Source organism: Perna viridis, chromosome 7 (assembly GCF_037379345.1).
Source record: "Perna viridis isolate PV_CMFRI_1.1 ecotype Kerala chromosome 7, ASM3737934v1, whole genome shotgun sequence".
In the NCBI taxonomy this organism is placed as follows: Eukaryota; Metazoa; Mollusca; class Bivalvia; order Mytilida; family Mytilidae; genus Perna; species Perna viridis.
Window position 1 is genome coordinate 20,802,986 of NC_142451.1, and position 16,363 is coordinate 20,819,348.

General features: G+C 31.8%; 1 protein-coding gene across 2 annotated transcripts; it reads right to left on the bottom strand.

The window, feature by feature from the left end:
• Positions 1-259: 259 nt before the first annotated feature.
• Positions 260-14,618, bottom strand: LOC148611747 (WD repeat-containing protein 46-like). Of its 2 annotated transcripts, XM_088592594.1 has the most exons (14): positions 14,478-14,618; positions 12,361-12,552; positions 11,721-11,798; positions 10,802-10,914; positions 9,733-9,820; positions 8,884-9,050; positions 7,128-7,278; positions 6,439-6,574; positions 5,783-5,882; positions 4,153-4,306; positions 3,688-3,835; positions 3,039-3,133; positions 1,631-1,726; positions 260-487 (listed from the first exon to the last, which is right to left on the bottom strand). In XM_088592594.1, exons 1-14 carry the CDS (start codon positions 14,508-14,510, stop codon positions 263-265), a joined length of 1,776 nt encoding a protein of 591 aa, XP_088448720.1. In that variant the 5' UTR covers positions 14,511-14,618; the 3' UTR covers positions 260-262. The 2 variants fall into 2 exon arrangements, with proteins under 2 accessions (XP_088448720.1, XP_088448721.1); XM_088592595.1 differs by lacking the exons at positions 260-487; positions 1,631-1,726 and adding an exon at positions 2,029-2,133.
• Positions 14,619-16,363: the final 1,745 nt, after the last annotated feature.

Sequence of the window (16,363 nt, forward strand, 5' to 3'; positions counted from 1 at the left end):
AGGAGCCAAAAAGGGGTCTGAAACATATTTTCATTATGTCTGTATATTAACTTAGTAAAAGTGAATTAACCTCATTTAAATTTAACTACAAGGTGCCATACCACAAAAGGGGTTGTGACTTGAGTCAAGTAAGAATAAGGGGCTACTAAAAAGTACTTTTTTTACTGACTTCCAGATGATAACTTGAGTGAAACTGTACTACAAGGTGCCATATCCCCACAGAAGTCGAACAAGGCATAAAATAAATTAAAACATCACATCATTAATCATCTTTCTTTTTAAATCTGTCCAATACATTTCCAGATTTCACAGAATCTTTATGTTTTTGTTTCTTCTTTTCTTTCTGTTTTAAGTCTAATATGTCCTTAATTTCTTGTCTCTTGTGTTCCTCTTGAACTCCTTTCTTTCTCTGCTCTTGCTTCCTTCCTTTACTCTTTCCTTTCATTTTGTACCTTGGTGTGTAGTCTAGTTTCTTAGGTTTCATGAACTAAAAAAGTACAACACACTTACAGTCATTGTTATCTACTTGCATGTAATTAAACAATATTGTACTTAGTAAGTTTTATATTTAATAGGTCAAGTCTTTCAGATTTAACAGGGATGTTAACAGAAGTCTAATCCGCAAAACTGGATGGCTACCATCTCATCTTTTGATGGCTACTGTATTTTCAAAAATGAGTGAAATTTTGCAAAATTGTCATCTGCTACTCTTTCTTTTTTTCCTGCTACTTAGGAGGTAGACCTAGGGTAAGGGACATAACTCTTGAAATCAGTGATATGTTGGTATCATATTCAATTTCACAAAAGCCTTTCAAGCTTACATTTGAAACAGAATGAATTCAATCCATGTTACTTTGATGCTTACATGAGATTGATGTAAAATGCTGAATACAAACTTTCAAATGATTTGGAAGAGTTGTCTCCCATACCCTAGGTCTACCTCCTTAAAATACAACTGACATCCCTGGATTAAAAACAAGGAATCAGGGAAAACCCGTTGAAATTTATTTGCCTATATTCGTATGGTACTAAGTTTATGAGATGTTGCATCAACTTCATTCACTGGAAATTTTAATTACATATGAGGATTTTGCTGAAGAATATACTGTTTTAAGATATGATATGTTGGGGAGATGTTTTAAAGGTTACTATCACAGGTCACCTGTCTTGTAGAAAAGAATGTACCTGTCCATGTGAATAACATATTTATTACAGAGACTTATTGACTTTGGAGCTTAAAGAACTGGAATCTGTAAGATTCAGGCATAATTGAAAAATAATGGACCATGCTAAGAAAAACACTATTTGACAATGTGGGCACATAGTTTGTGGGCTAATGAAGAAGAACTGACAATCAGTTCGTTACAAAAATGCCAGAAGATTGTCTTCATGTTTCAAAGTCATAACAGAATAATAGGTAAAGTAAGTATCTCCCTTTGGTATGAGATTGTAATGCATTTCATGTAATTTATACCCCATATATGTATTACTGACACTTCAGCATTTCAAATAACATTTTGAATAAGATTTCAAGGAAAGATTTGCATGTTTTTTTTTTCACCATGTCTCACCCATTGCCTGATTCTTACAAAGAATAGCATTTTTAAAAGTCTACAAGAATTTTACTTACAATAAGCTTATTTGATTCCTCAATCTTTTCTTCAAGTGTTTTCTGATCTACCTGTCCTATCTTACTACTCTCTAGGTGTATCATCTGGTATGGTATCTACAAAATAAAGAAGACCTATCTTACTACTCTCTAGGTGTATCATCTGGTATGGGATCTATAAATAAAGAAGACCTATCTAACTACTTTCTAGGTGTATCATCTGGTATGGGATCTATAAAATAAAAAAAGACCTATCTTACTACTCTCTAGGTGTATCATCTGGTATGGGATCTACAAAATAAAGAAGACCTATCTTACTACAACTCTAGGTGTATCATCTGGTATGGGATCTACAAAATAAAGAAGACCTATCTTACTACTCTCTAGGTGTATCATCTGGTATGGGATCTACAAAATAAAGAAGACCTATCTTACTACACTCTAGGTGTATCATCTGGTATGGGATCTACAAAATAAAAAAGACCTATCTTACTACTCTCTAGGTGTATCATCTGGTATGGGATCTATAAAATAAAGAAGACCTATCTTGGTACTCTCTAGGTATATCATCAAGTATGGGATTTTTAAAATACAGAAGATACCTTTGGTCATTATGAAGTTTTACTATTTTCTAGATGTCATGTGTGATGGAATCTAAATCTAAAGACAGTCTGATGGTAGACCATACTTTCAAAATCCTGTTATCAAAGACAAACCTGTTACAGTCTGGATATGGCTTATTACATCAATAAGCCAAAAAAAAAAGACCTGAAGATCCAAGTGGAGTTCACTGCCATAAAAGTTCATCAACTCTGGTACATAACACATTGTATTGAAATTGTCTATCCACACTGCACATTACAAATATCAAAAGCCTATCTTTAACAACAGCATAGTAACAACAGACTGGTAACTATATCCCTACAGGCAGACAGACAAACTAATCACTATAAAACGTCTGCCACTGTATGTGGCAGGGCCCTAATGAAATTTTCACTTGGTAGGTATAAATATTTCTCCTGTTCTACTATTATTTTCAAGTGTGATATTTTCATTGTAATCAAATTGACATACTACGTTTTTAAAAGTATAGAACAATAAAAATTAATGCTACTTGAAAACAAGAAGGCTTTTTATAGATGGGGCATATGTTGCAAGTGATTTTAATTACAGTCTGTTATCAACTTCTGTATGAGTTGGGTCATACCTAACATGACAACAGGTACAACTTCATGTTGAGTAAAGAGCAATGCAATAATGGATGTGTCTAAAGGGTAGTCAAGGGAACCAGAATATAAACAAAACATAACCATTAGACAAGGAAAATAAACACACACAACGTAGAACATGAATTAACAAGTACAAAGAAACAATAGTAAATGAACAACCCAGACCCCACTCAGAAGGTTTTCAATAAAATAAATCTTACCTTTTCAAGTAACATTTTAACTTCAGCTTCTTTTCTTTGACTCTTGGTCTGGTATGGATTAGATTCCATAGCATCATAATTAGGTTCTCCAGATCCTGAAAATTAATTACATGTAAGTATAAAACATAAACATGTGTTGAAATACACAAAGATAGAAGATGAGTTTCAATTGTTTTTCTAAATGAAATAAATCACACTTAATATTTACACGCACCATATACATTTATACATTTATTATTAAAATCTGCATGTTCTTTACTTTCATGTATTATAAAGTGTAAAGTGCAGAACATTTGTAGAAGAAAAAAAGTAGAAAAACAATTAGCTAAAGGATACCCACTCCTCACCCAAAAACCATAAGGTCAAAATAGAAACAAAGTCATCAAACAGAAGTTCCTGTTGCTTCAATCATAAATTTAATCTCTGGATATGGCATACATATATAAATGTTTTGTCAAAATATTAAGTGGCTGCAATAAGTTGTTGCAGAGAAAACTCGTATGAAACAGGTGTAGATGGGCAATTTGTGGAAATGAACAAACAGAAGGATACTTTAATCGCAATATATCTCCCGATTTTATAGTGGTGATAATATAAAAGCCTCTGATATTGTTTCAATTCACTACAAAGACATTTAAATGTTCTATACCTGGTATTATAAGACTTGAGAATCCATCGCTATGACCAACACCTAGAACATCTTCATATGGACAGAACTGAAGATTTTGAACTGAAGTGGGCATTCTTTGGGTCATGTATGGAGATGAAACAGTCTTTTGACAACAATCTTGGTATATCTGAAATGGCAAGAAAAGTATATAAAACTAGAAAAACTCTGAACAAACATATAGGAAGAAAACCCTGAGCTTGAATTGCACTCAAATGTCAAGCCCTTTAAGTTGGATTACCTTCCCTTGAAAAAATCTGAAAACAATTTTTCTTCTTATTGTACATATGCATAATATAAATTTTATAAAAATCCACTAAGTGGTTTCAGTGAACTTGCATTGCCAGCTCTGAACATAAAACACTACACATGTACATTCATGTATACATAAAGCTATTAATATATGATAAATAAAGTTAAATGGCAATAATTCAATATCTTAGATACCTCTACAATATTTCCTTTAGAAGCAGCTAGTAGATTTGTTTGACTGAAGGCAACATTGGAAGCTCCCATGCCTATCTTATAAGATTGTAACATCTTAAAATTCCGTAAATCCCAAATCTTCATTGTTCTATCTATACCAGATGTACACATGTACCTAAATAGAAATATCGATTGAAAAGATAGAAAAATTCCTTCGGTTGCATTACAAAAAAAACTTCTAAAACTCTTTCATGATAAATACAGACATGATTGTACGATGTCAACAAACAAACTGGATATTAGCAGAATCAGGAGTTAATATCAGTAACAAGAGAATCTTAACAATAAAATACAGATCTAAAAAAGGGGAATTCTACCTTTAAGCAGAAAAAATTAGGTCTGCAATTAATAATATGTTTTAAAAGAAATCAAGTCTACAAAACTTCATAACCCTCAACTCAATGCATACTTAAAAAGTCTTAAATCAATTACACACACAACCAGAGGAAAACTATTAACCAAAACTTTCAAAAATTTGCCCTATTCAGGACTTAAGTACAAGTAGTAGAAATGAATAAGGAAAGCAGAGAATGGTAAACTTAAAGATAATTCTTTGTCAAGGTTCTATCAATAATAATTATACTAGCATGTAAATATCTTGATTTTTGTGGAATTTTTAACAATTCAGCGATATCGAGCAAAAATGTTCATTTCATATAATGTAACTTGGCATTTTAGCTACACCCCCTTACTACAGATATCTTAATACACTACAGCATGCATGTAAATTACAAACAGTGCAACCTATTGACAGTATTGATCCATGTTAAAAAAAAATATTTTATATTATAATAACAATGTACTGTTATTTAAATTTTGTTTACTGGTGTCTTTTGAATTCAAATATAAGAATTGTTTTCAATTGTTGATTAGATCATGGGATATAAACAACTTTGGGTAACTTTATGCTGCAACAGGCTTTGTGATTTTTTTTTTTTTTCAGCGTAAATTGACCCAAAGTCGTATATACACCATAACCTAATAAGCTAATGAAAACAATCCTTAAATGATCTTCCAAATCCCAAGGTTTGATAAACATAGCCATGAAAAACTGTACCTGACAGGCTAAAATCAAGCTCTCATAACACAAGGTCTCACTAACCATTTCTAACGTTTCCATTACTTTATATGTTAAACAAATAATTTTCCAAGTTTCACTGTCAATTCCCAGGACAAATGACACCTTAAAGTTGCATACCATTGCAAAGCTTGGAAAATAAGGCTTTCAAAATCATCATTCTAATGGTACAATGACTGTAGAAATTCTTCACAAAATTTACTTGAATAAAAAAATACTGAAAATCAACATTTTTACCTTTTCTGCTGACAGCATGGAGGCAAATTACTCGCACATGTAAACAATATTCATTCACTTTTGTAGTAAATGTCATATATGACTTTAAAGTACACATTCTCAGCTTTATTTTGACTTCTTTTAATCAGAATACACACAAATAGTGCACTTACAATGCATAGGTCTAGGTTCAGTGTATTTTTGGTACCACATAGGGGGGGGGGGGGTGGCCATTTGACCCAGAAGTGGTTAGTGAGGCCTAATTCCAAAATTACTTGATCATTTCCTATTTATTACCTGCCCTTGTTGTCAACAGCAACAGATCGTACACCACCACCATGACAAAGCATTTTAACCAATGATTCTTTAACATTTGGAGACCACATGGTGACAGTACCTGCAAAAATACATTTAAATTACCTTTTATCTATTCTAGGATGATTTCTACGAAGATGAAATCAGAAATCAACAAAAGTAAATATGGAGTCAAAAAAAGAATTGTAATGGTAAAATCAGGTTCTGAAAAATAATGGAAGAAAATCATCCCTGATTTATTGCACTAGTATACCATGCAAGTATGCTTTGCAGAAAATAATGAAAAGTATTTTTAAAAATACATATGGCGTACATGTAAATTCCACTGAGGAGATAATAAAAGTTGATAGTTCCTTTGTCCACGTAACTATTTTCTTGTGAAAAAAAAATGGGAAAATTGCTTTTTGTATGTGCACATTATCCTAACATTACTGACTGGTATTTACTAGCTGTATATAATTTAAAGCAAAATTTTGTGTAAGGTAAGTTAGGACGAGTTGCAGTCAAATTTATGTGGATGTCTGCTATAATGAAAAGTATTTTATTACAACAAGAAAAGAAATATACATGCAATCATTCTTACACAATATAAATGATAGTTGTGGATGGTGTATTTAAATAAAAGAAAAATGACTAACCCCCAGTATGTCCAAGACATATAACAGCATTTTGTGGGTTCTGACACATGACATCAAGTCTTCCCATCCCTGTACTATGTCCTGCTACCTTCTGTCCTATAGATACATCTATCCACTGTACATAACCTTTACTATTCTGTAAGATAGGTAACTATGTTAATATGTGACAAGATAGGTTACTATCTTAATATGTGACAAGATAGTTTATTACTGTACATAACCTTTACTATTCTGTAAGATAGGTTACTATGTTAATATGTGACAAGATAGGTTACTATGTTAATATGTGACAAAACTTCACTCTATGGATAGGAGTATACAATTTTATCAGCTTTATTTTTCGCGTCCATAAGTATGGTTTACAGGAGATAATTGTGAAAAATCTGGCCTTAAATTTGGCAAGCTTTAATTTTATTTAATTTTTTCTACTCCCAAAACCTTGCGAATATTAGCGAAAATTAGAACCCAGCAAAAATTTCCAGCTATACAGTATCACTTGTCCTAGGGAATAGGACAATCTTTAATGTAAAACCCTTTTGGACACTACATTTCTTTGATTCTGAAATTTGATAGTCTTCCAATTTGATGATGAATGCTTTATTATTATTTTTTTGTATACAACCAATGACATTCAAGTAATGTCTAAGCATAACTTACTAACCAAAAATCTACAAGAATTATAAACTTACAGCAGATGCTAAGAGAAAATGATATGGCAGAAATTCTAACTTTAAAACACAGTCTAACATCTTTAAACAATGTAACTCTATGCCCTGGTTATCATAGATATAAGTCCATTGTTTCTGGGCCACTGCAAACATGGTTTCCTGATGTAACCATCTGAAAAAATTAAAGTGATAAAAAATAATTGACCATAATTATAAGATCCATCAAAACAAACATCAATCCACCATACACAAAATTTATGTTGAAAATAGCAAAGAATAATTTAATATCAGAAGTAACATGCTTTCTGATTGGATAAAGAATTTTATCCTTTATCTCATAGACCAAATTTTTTAATGTTTCTATGACATCATCATCCTTTTTTTTAATGATGTACCCACTGAATTTTGATACTAAAATTTTGAAACCACAATTAAATGATAAGGAATGACTGTTATATTTTTTCTGTCTATTTGAAATAACCTCAATGGCCATGGTGCACACTTGAAAACAACTTGCTGAGCAGGTTAGTTAGTGTGCACCACAAGACTGAGGTTATTTCTTCATTGACCGAAAAAAAAATAACAGCCATTCCTTAAATAATGAAGAAAATCAATATAAGATAAGCAATTGGTTATCGTGAATAATAAAAATATGATCACTCCTGCAAAGAATGCGTTAAGATTTAACTTGTGCACAGAACAAGTTTCGCACACTGGTTAAATCCACGCATTCTTTAGCAATCATGATCATATTTTGGTTATTCATACTTTCCAATTAATTATCCAATTAATAATAAATTTTTGTATATAAATATAGTTGTGATATATATCATACTTTCCTTTTTATCAAGTATTTTAAGCAAACTGGGAAAAGCCCAGTGCAGAACAGCAAAGAATTCCAATCTAATTAAAATTAGACCTATCAATTGTTCCATTCAGTCAATGCATGTAGTAACTAAATGGAACAATTGATAGGTCTAATTTTAGATTGTAAAGAATTCCATCAAACTAAAGCACAGCAGATCATGTGATAAATGTCATATCTGACTTAAGGCAGGCATTTGTTCGGCATTAATTAACATATTTAGGCTATTAACTTTTTTGAATGAATGATCATACAACTATTTTACATGTACCGGTAATTCCTTTTAGACATCTATCTACATTTTTTCGAAAAAGTCAAAATAAAACTCTTACAATACAATTATACCATAAACAGTAAAATTGATACTGTAAAGCCATAATAAAAAAAATTCCTAGATTCTCATCCAACTTTTATTAAAAATTTGGGTAGGGGGAAGAACTTTATTTTTTATATTATTTTTTTTCCCTTCAGAAACTGTCACTCATGCTGAAAAAACTAGCGTTCTTGTTATGACCATCTATATGTGCTTGGTGATTGATTTTACCAGCACAAAGATTTGCTTCAAAGTATATATTTTCTACTGCTACATCTTTACCAGTTTTCAAAAAAAGCAGCCACAAATTATGATTTTCAAACTGAAAGTTACTAAATAATGATTATTATAAATCATGTCCAGACAAGACAAGGAATATTTCCAGAAATTTGAGTCAGAGAATATTTTTCAAAACACATTTTGAAAATTAAGAAAAAATTTGGGCAGGCATGATAAATCGTACCATTGCATTGTATGCAATGGTACAATTTACTTGCATAGTGCCTAGATGACAATCTAGGATTTTTTTTTATTATGGTCTAATGGAAATTTACTGCATATTATATTCGTCATAAAATAAATGGACAAAAGGAACATACTTAACATCATGAATTGTTTCCATTACATTCATTTCACATAATAATTTCTTAGTCTGCCAATCAATAGCAGCCACATGACCTTTAGCGCCACCTATCAGCAAGAACCGCCCATTTCTGGTGTAATGTATCCTGTATGGGCCAAAATCTTTCAATGTCAGTTCAAAATACTAAAAATAGAGTAAAATATGTTTAAATCAAATTTTCAATCTAGAAACAAGAATAATTATTGAGTTAATATGGAGTTTGTTGCTCACACATAAATTTACTTATCTAATGAAGAACTGAAATCAACTTTGGTACACTTAAGTCCATATGAAATTCAGACACTGCCTAATGTAGCGGCGATTCTTGGTGTAGAAAAACCCATCAAACAAATTATATCATACTTCTGAGTAGCAATAGTCCTTTCTGTATTTAGATTTGTACTTTTGAGAAAACCATACATTGATATCCCACTAAATTCAACCAAATCAAACCAAATCAAGAAAGATAACTCTTGTATAGTGTCAATTTCATACAAAATCTATACAATTTTTACCTAAGAAGTGCAAGAACCAAATGACAAAGTTAGACTGGTTTGTAGTCTGTAACTATTATTGAGTTATAAATACATGTAAATGAGAATTTGGTGGGTTTTTGACATGCATGAATCACCTCTGGTCTGGTTTTTACAAAGACTGCTACTTAATATTATAAAAGGGTAAGATAAAAATTATTGAAGCAACTTTCATTTATTGTGACGTACAGTTTTCATCATCTTAAAAAGACTTTCTAATGTATAACTGAAAACAAATTTGTCTTACATGTTCAGTGGGGCTTCCTTAACTAGTAAAATTGGCTTTCACGTACCTTTGAAGCACTAGTAATGTCTACAGCCTTGGCTATATCATGTTGAGAAAGACTGGTGGTATCTTCATCAGAATCTGCCTCAAGAAAGCTGTAATTAAAATTAGAAATAGTAAGGATTTAAAACAAACTTCTATTAGTTTGCATGTCATCTGGAGTACTTTCCATTATATGCTTCATTCCAGTTGAACCATAAATTTGTGTACCATTATTGGTTCGTATCAAGTGGTTCGTTTCAGATGACGAACCAGATGAACGGAAGTAGAATTAGAGAAAGTTGGTTTGTACCGGTTAATGGAAAACAAGCCTGTTTTTTTTTATTGTGAAAAAACATCCAAAACCAAATCAATATATTTACAATGCATGACATATAGATTCTCATTCAGTTATGAGTAAATTGTAAAATAAAGATTTCAAAATGTGAACTTTAGGAAGAATGGTGATTCTGAATTTTTCCTTAAGAGTGTGAAGGAATAATTTATATAAAAAATAGGGTGAAGGAGAATTGGTTTCTTCCATCAAATCTTTTGAAAACTTGTGAGAGTTTGTGTGCTTTTTTTTTATTTTTCTATAAGCATAAGGACTGTCAACAGCATAGATAATGGTGTAACAGTTTACACTATTTTTATGATGGACAAAAAACTTTAAAAATTAGTATGCTCAAGAATACATTCTCAAACAATGAAATTTGTAACTGAGAATGTTAACACCAACAGTCGTTTTCACAAAAGTTTGTAAGTATAAAGTTAGTCATAAGTTGTGACTTTGCAATACTTTGATCTACATGTATTATGACTTCACAATGCTTTGATCTACATGTATTATGACTTCACAATACTTTGATCTACATGTATTATGACTTCACAATACTTTGATCTACATGTATTATGATTTTACAATACTTTGATTTATTATGACGTTTGAACTTACAACTAATTTTACATTTAAGATTTTTTTGGGGAAAAGAATTGCAAGTTTCTGAGAAGATTTAAAATCTACAAAAAAAATGTAGTAACAAAAACAGTATAAGTTTTCTAATTTAAACAATCCACTGACTTATTAATATTTTTACCCAGAACTTTCTTGTAATAACAATTCTGCTCTGGCTGCTTGTTTTGCTGCTAGTTCTAATTTTTGTTTTTTCTGTTTAAACTGTTTTGTGTGGAATACTGTTCTGGCTGTTATCTGAAAATATAGAAAAAAAATAATAGTTAATTTTGAAAATGTTTCAAACTTTCAATTAATCTAGCCTATCAAAGACTATAGACCCTTTTGTGATAATTTAATGAGCAGGCTCAGTTGGTACTATGGTACTACTTCAGTGAGGTTTTGCAACACTTTCCAATAAATATTTGATTGAAAATGTTTAAGTTTTTAAAGAAGGATGTAGCATTTACCTCACCGAAGTAACATACCAGCTGAGCCTGCTCTGAAACTCATGAAAGGGTCTATTCACTTTGATACCAGTATCACAATTCAATATTTGTAAAAAAATAAAATGTTGAACTGGCAATATCTAAATGTTTCAGTTAAAAAGGTCTTAGGTACTTGTAACTAATCTTGCAAGTAATTTCTTGATCATTTTCAAATTCTGATAAAGGAAACAAAATGGTGCAAGCCTATGCAAGATAAACATAACTTAAAGTTTAATCCAAATTGAATGGTTATAATAGAGGTTCATACCTTATTAGAAACCTGTGACATAAATTTATTACAGAATAGATAAATGTTCATTCTGAGTAAAACTGAGCAATTGTTTTTCAAAATATGGAGACACTGAATAGTTAATGCAGCTCACTGGGCTGATTGCAGACATTTTGAAAAGGGGACCCAACCAAGGCTTCCAAGAAAAAGGGGGAGTTAGGACATTATTTGCCATTTTTTGTCAATTTTACACATGTAGATGACAAATTTTCCAAGAAAAGGGGTGCAAACCCTCTGTGCCCCTTCTGGATCTGCCACTGGCTTCAACTAAAAAGATAATGGCTTACATTTTTCATATTACTTCCATGCTTGTATTTCTCGATTTTCTCCATTGAGACAGGTTTGTCACCTGGAAAGGGGTCATGCTACAAGATAAAAATTTCAGTGTAAGAACAAACTTGATGGCATTAGCATACTTAAATTTGTAAAAATGAAAACTGAGAAATTGCATTTGAACCTTGACTGTAAATTTACATGTATAACATGGTTATTGAAATAAATTATCATGCAAATTTTTTCTAGAGACCCAGGAAAAGCTACAAATGTATATATAAATATGAATATTTATACCAGACAATTGTAGTAGAGGTCTAAATTGTTGTATCTTTTTAATTCTTACATGAAAACTTTGCCAAACATAAAATTCTCATATGAATAATGTACTGTAAATATGACAATTTTCACAAGAGAACATTCTCACAATTTGCTTAATATTGCGTGTGGGTGTAAATTTTGCAGACAGACATCGTAACATCATAGAGAATTTGAAGAAGGAAATGTTCATTTGAATTTTTTTTATGGATTCTACATGAAGTGAAACTTACCTTTACAAATATAATGTATGTATATTTTAATGGTAAGCTGATATTGAAGCAATAGAACTTGAAATGGCAGAGGTGAAAATATTCATGTAAGATAGCAACTTACATCCCTTAACCTGTCATTCTGTTTCCTCCTCTTTTGGAAATATCCTCCATCTCCTTTTTTCTGCCGTTTCTTCTTTTTGAACTGTTCTTTTTTCCATTTGTTTATAGTTGTATTATCTATGTTGTAAACTTCTTCTTTAGAGGAGTCAAAATACCTTGCTGCCTTCTTTTTTATCAAAGCTTTGTCCTTCTTCTACATGCAGTAAAGAGATAGAGAAATCCAGAGTTAGAGAGACTTAAATTGATAGATTTGATGCAACTATACACATGTGTATATGTATCACTCTATTATTTATTGCATGTACTGTATGAGACACCAGGTGACCCGTTAAACCTGAAACTCTTCCTAAGAAAACAAAAGTTTGAAAATATTGGTACAACAGCTGCTTCATTTCTTTGATCCTTGGTCTCAAACAATGACGTCATTTCAAGACTAAATTAAATTGAATGATAACAGTGGTTCCCCAGTATTTCTTTTTAACACACATTGGTTCAGCTACATGTAAATCACTACCATTTACAAGACCAAATCAATTTTGACCAAACAGATTTTTTGGGGAATTTAAAAAAAAATGTAAAATAAACAAGAAAAACAACATTGACATAGTTTTCATTGTCTCATTCTCTGGCAAAGTTAATGCTTATAAGCACAAGTGCTCAATATAGGGATTTTTTAAATTTTAAAATCAAAACAACCAGTTACAAACATCTTTTTTTCACATTCAGATTTAGCATAGGTAGTGTAGAACCTTATGGGAATCACTGTACATGTGATAAATGGTTTGGAAACAAACTCAAGGTCATGCAGTCAAGTCTTACTAAATGTGAGTTAGACACACATAAATTAAAAGCAATGTTTTTCTTTCATTTACATAGATCCTTTTGTGTCAACTGTAGGATAGTTGATTAGCATGTGTGATAAACTGATAAATACATTTTGTTCTTTTGCAAGGTAGGGCTTGGGGTAGAACAAAATAATTTTCCTCATAGAAGCATGCTCAATGAACTGCCCCCTTTCTAAGTTAACATCTTTCTCTTCTCTTCGAACTTTCTAATAACTGCCTTGATTGGCAAATATATTCCACAGGTATGTCAGCTTCTATACTCTTTACAGTTTCCGCTATATAGATAACATATTATCTTTAAACAATCCTAATTTCGGGGATTTGATACATTGCATCTACCCAAAAGAACTTGAGATAAAGGATACTACAGACACTGTGAAGTCAGCCTCATATTTTGACCTACACTTAGAAATTGATGGTAAAGGAAAACTATTGACCAAACTTTACAACAAACGTGATGATTTTTCATTCAGAATTGTCAACTTTCCTTTCATCTGTGGCAACATCCTTTCGGCTCCTGCGTATGGAGTGTTCATATCACAACTCATATGTTATGCCAGAGCTTGCCGAAACTACGCAGACTTTTTGTATCACGCTAGAACTCTAACAAATAGGCTTCTGGAACAGGGTTATGTTGCTACAAGATTGAAGTCATCACTACAGAAGTTTTATGGTCGTCATCATGAACTCATGGATCGTTATGGTGTATCCATCAGCACCATGAAAACTGATTTATTCAACGGGTCATAGATTTCCTTTCCTCTTTTGTCTACCCCGGACTTGACTTTTTATGAGCAACTTGGCGGGTGTTTCTAGAAAAGCAGAGGATGCTTACCCTACCAGTGCACCTGGTCCATGCTCCCAGTTTTTAGTGGAGTCCGAATTGCTCATTTACTTTTGTTACTTTGTATGTATGATTTTAGTTACTTTATGTTCTTTGTAGTGTATGTCTGTTTACATGCCTGGATTACATTCTTTTGATTACCACTATAACCTTGGTTCCCTTGATTACTCTTATACAGCCTCGATGAGACAGGATAGGCCATTGCACGTTGGAAAATTGTATATTGTTTTATGATAAAACGGACTAAATTTCAGGTGAGAATAGAGATTATGGATCATTTCAATATCATTGCATACATTTTACTGTTATATTCACTTGGTTCATTATTTATCGTGACTGTTTAAGAATTAGTGTATTGATAGTCCTGGATAGCTACCATATTTTATGAAAATACTACAGATGAGAAGTTTTTACAGGACAAATACTTACGATTTCTTTCTCCATATTTTCATCAGAAGACATGATTGCAACGTTAACTGAAGTTTGTTTACAATTTTAACTTTCCATGTGCTACTTCCGGTTACCTTCACAAAATTAAATGAATTATCCCGCAAGCGCACCCAAATGACAATATCAAACTTATTAATCATAAGTCACCAACCATTATCATACTTAGTGGAGAAGGGGGATGGGGTGAGTGTGCTTGTTTCGAAGAAAAGAATATTTCAAATTAGAGCAATTTTTTTTCTTATACGCACGAATGGACAGATAAAAAAAAATATTATTCAATATTCCACCATATATATACTCATTTCCAATAAAATGTGCTACATAAATCCAAGCCCCCCACCTCCTCAAGAAGAAATAAAAAAAATTTCTGTGAATGATAAAAAAACTAATAAGGGTAAATTAAACCTGATACTTTTTTCAGGCATACATTGTACATACTTAATTTAAAATTTAAAAAAAAAAATAGAAATTAACTTTACTTTTAGATGATTAAGTAAAGGCACCGATCATTTCATCAGCTAGGATCCTTTTGAAAAAAAAAATGTTTCAAATTTTGGTGAGAAAAAATTTTGTTCATGCACCAATAAAAAATATACATATTTTTTCCCTAGTACTTAACAAGACAGATTTTCAAATACATGTAAAAATATTGATTTTGGTTGCTGCTAAAATATAAATTAGTCCATGGGCTAGGAGGGTCCACCGTGCACCCCCACTCATTAACTTCATGGTGATTTTTAGGTACCTTTATACCTCCCATTACCGAATAAATTTGTCATCAAAGAATATTCTCGGATTCTTTTTCAGTATAAGCCTATATTTGTACCCCAGTGAGTCAAAAAGCCAAGATTTTTGTGACTCAGTTGTTTGAGCGTCTAAGCCTTCCTGGGGCAGCATGTGTGAACAAACTAGGGAAACAAATTGAGGTATCATCGTGTAGTCCGATGTCTCAGCTTTACAATTGTACCTACACAGTTGCGGTAACACTTAGGGTTACCAACATGTCTATTGTACACCGTTTATATGCCTATTAGTTCATGTTAAGGTATTTTTTTCATAGGTAGGGGTGGCAATTTTCAACTTAACTTGACTTAGAAAAGTTCAAATATTTATTACGTCGGCTCATTTGGACGCTAAGACACTATATTAATGTACCGTATTACACAAAAGCTTGTTTAAACTACGGTATTCTGAAACAAGAGGCTCCCAGGAGTCGTTCACCTGTTTAATTTTTTGCTTTTCCAGGGCAATAATTCTAACATGAAATTGTCCGACAATTTTGACCCCATGAAGACTTTGGTAGGACTTATCATGAGGATCATTTAACCAAGTTTCATTCTATTTATTATAATTTTCAAGATATTGACTGAAAACTGCAAAGAACTTATTTTTTTTGCCTTTCAAGGGCAATTACTCTTATATGGAGGAGTGTGACAACTTTGATCCCTGGAGACTTTTGTAGGCCTTAATAATAAGAATCATTTCAGCAATTGAAAGTTCATTCTATCTATCATAGTTTTCAAGATATAGGCTGAAAACTGTAAAAAAAAAAAAAAAAGAAAAAAAAGTCATTTTTCAATGACACTTACATGGAGTCGTCTGACAACTTTGATCTTTTGTAGACTTTTGTAGGCCTAATAATGATATTTCAGCAATTGAGACATACTTTGATTCCTTGTAGACTTTTGTAGGCCTTCTAATGATATTTCAGCAATTGAGAGATATTGGCCAGACCTAACGGTTTTGGAGATATATGCAAAAAACTACTGTACGATCCCTATGTTCTATCTTTAGTAAAGGCGGCCATGTTTTTTAACCGATCAAAAATCCAAAAAATCATTTTGTTAAGAATACCCTAAAAAACA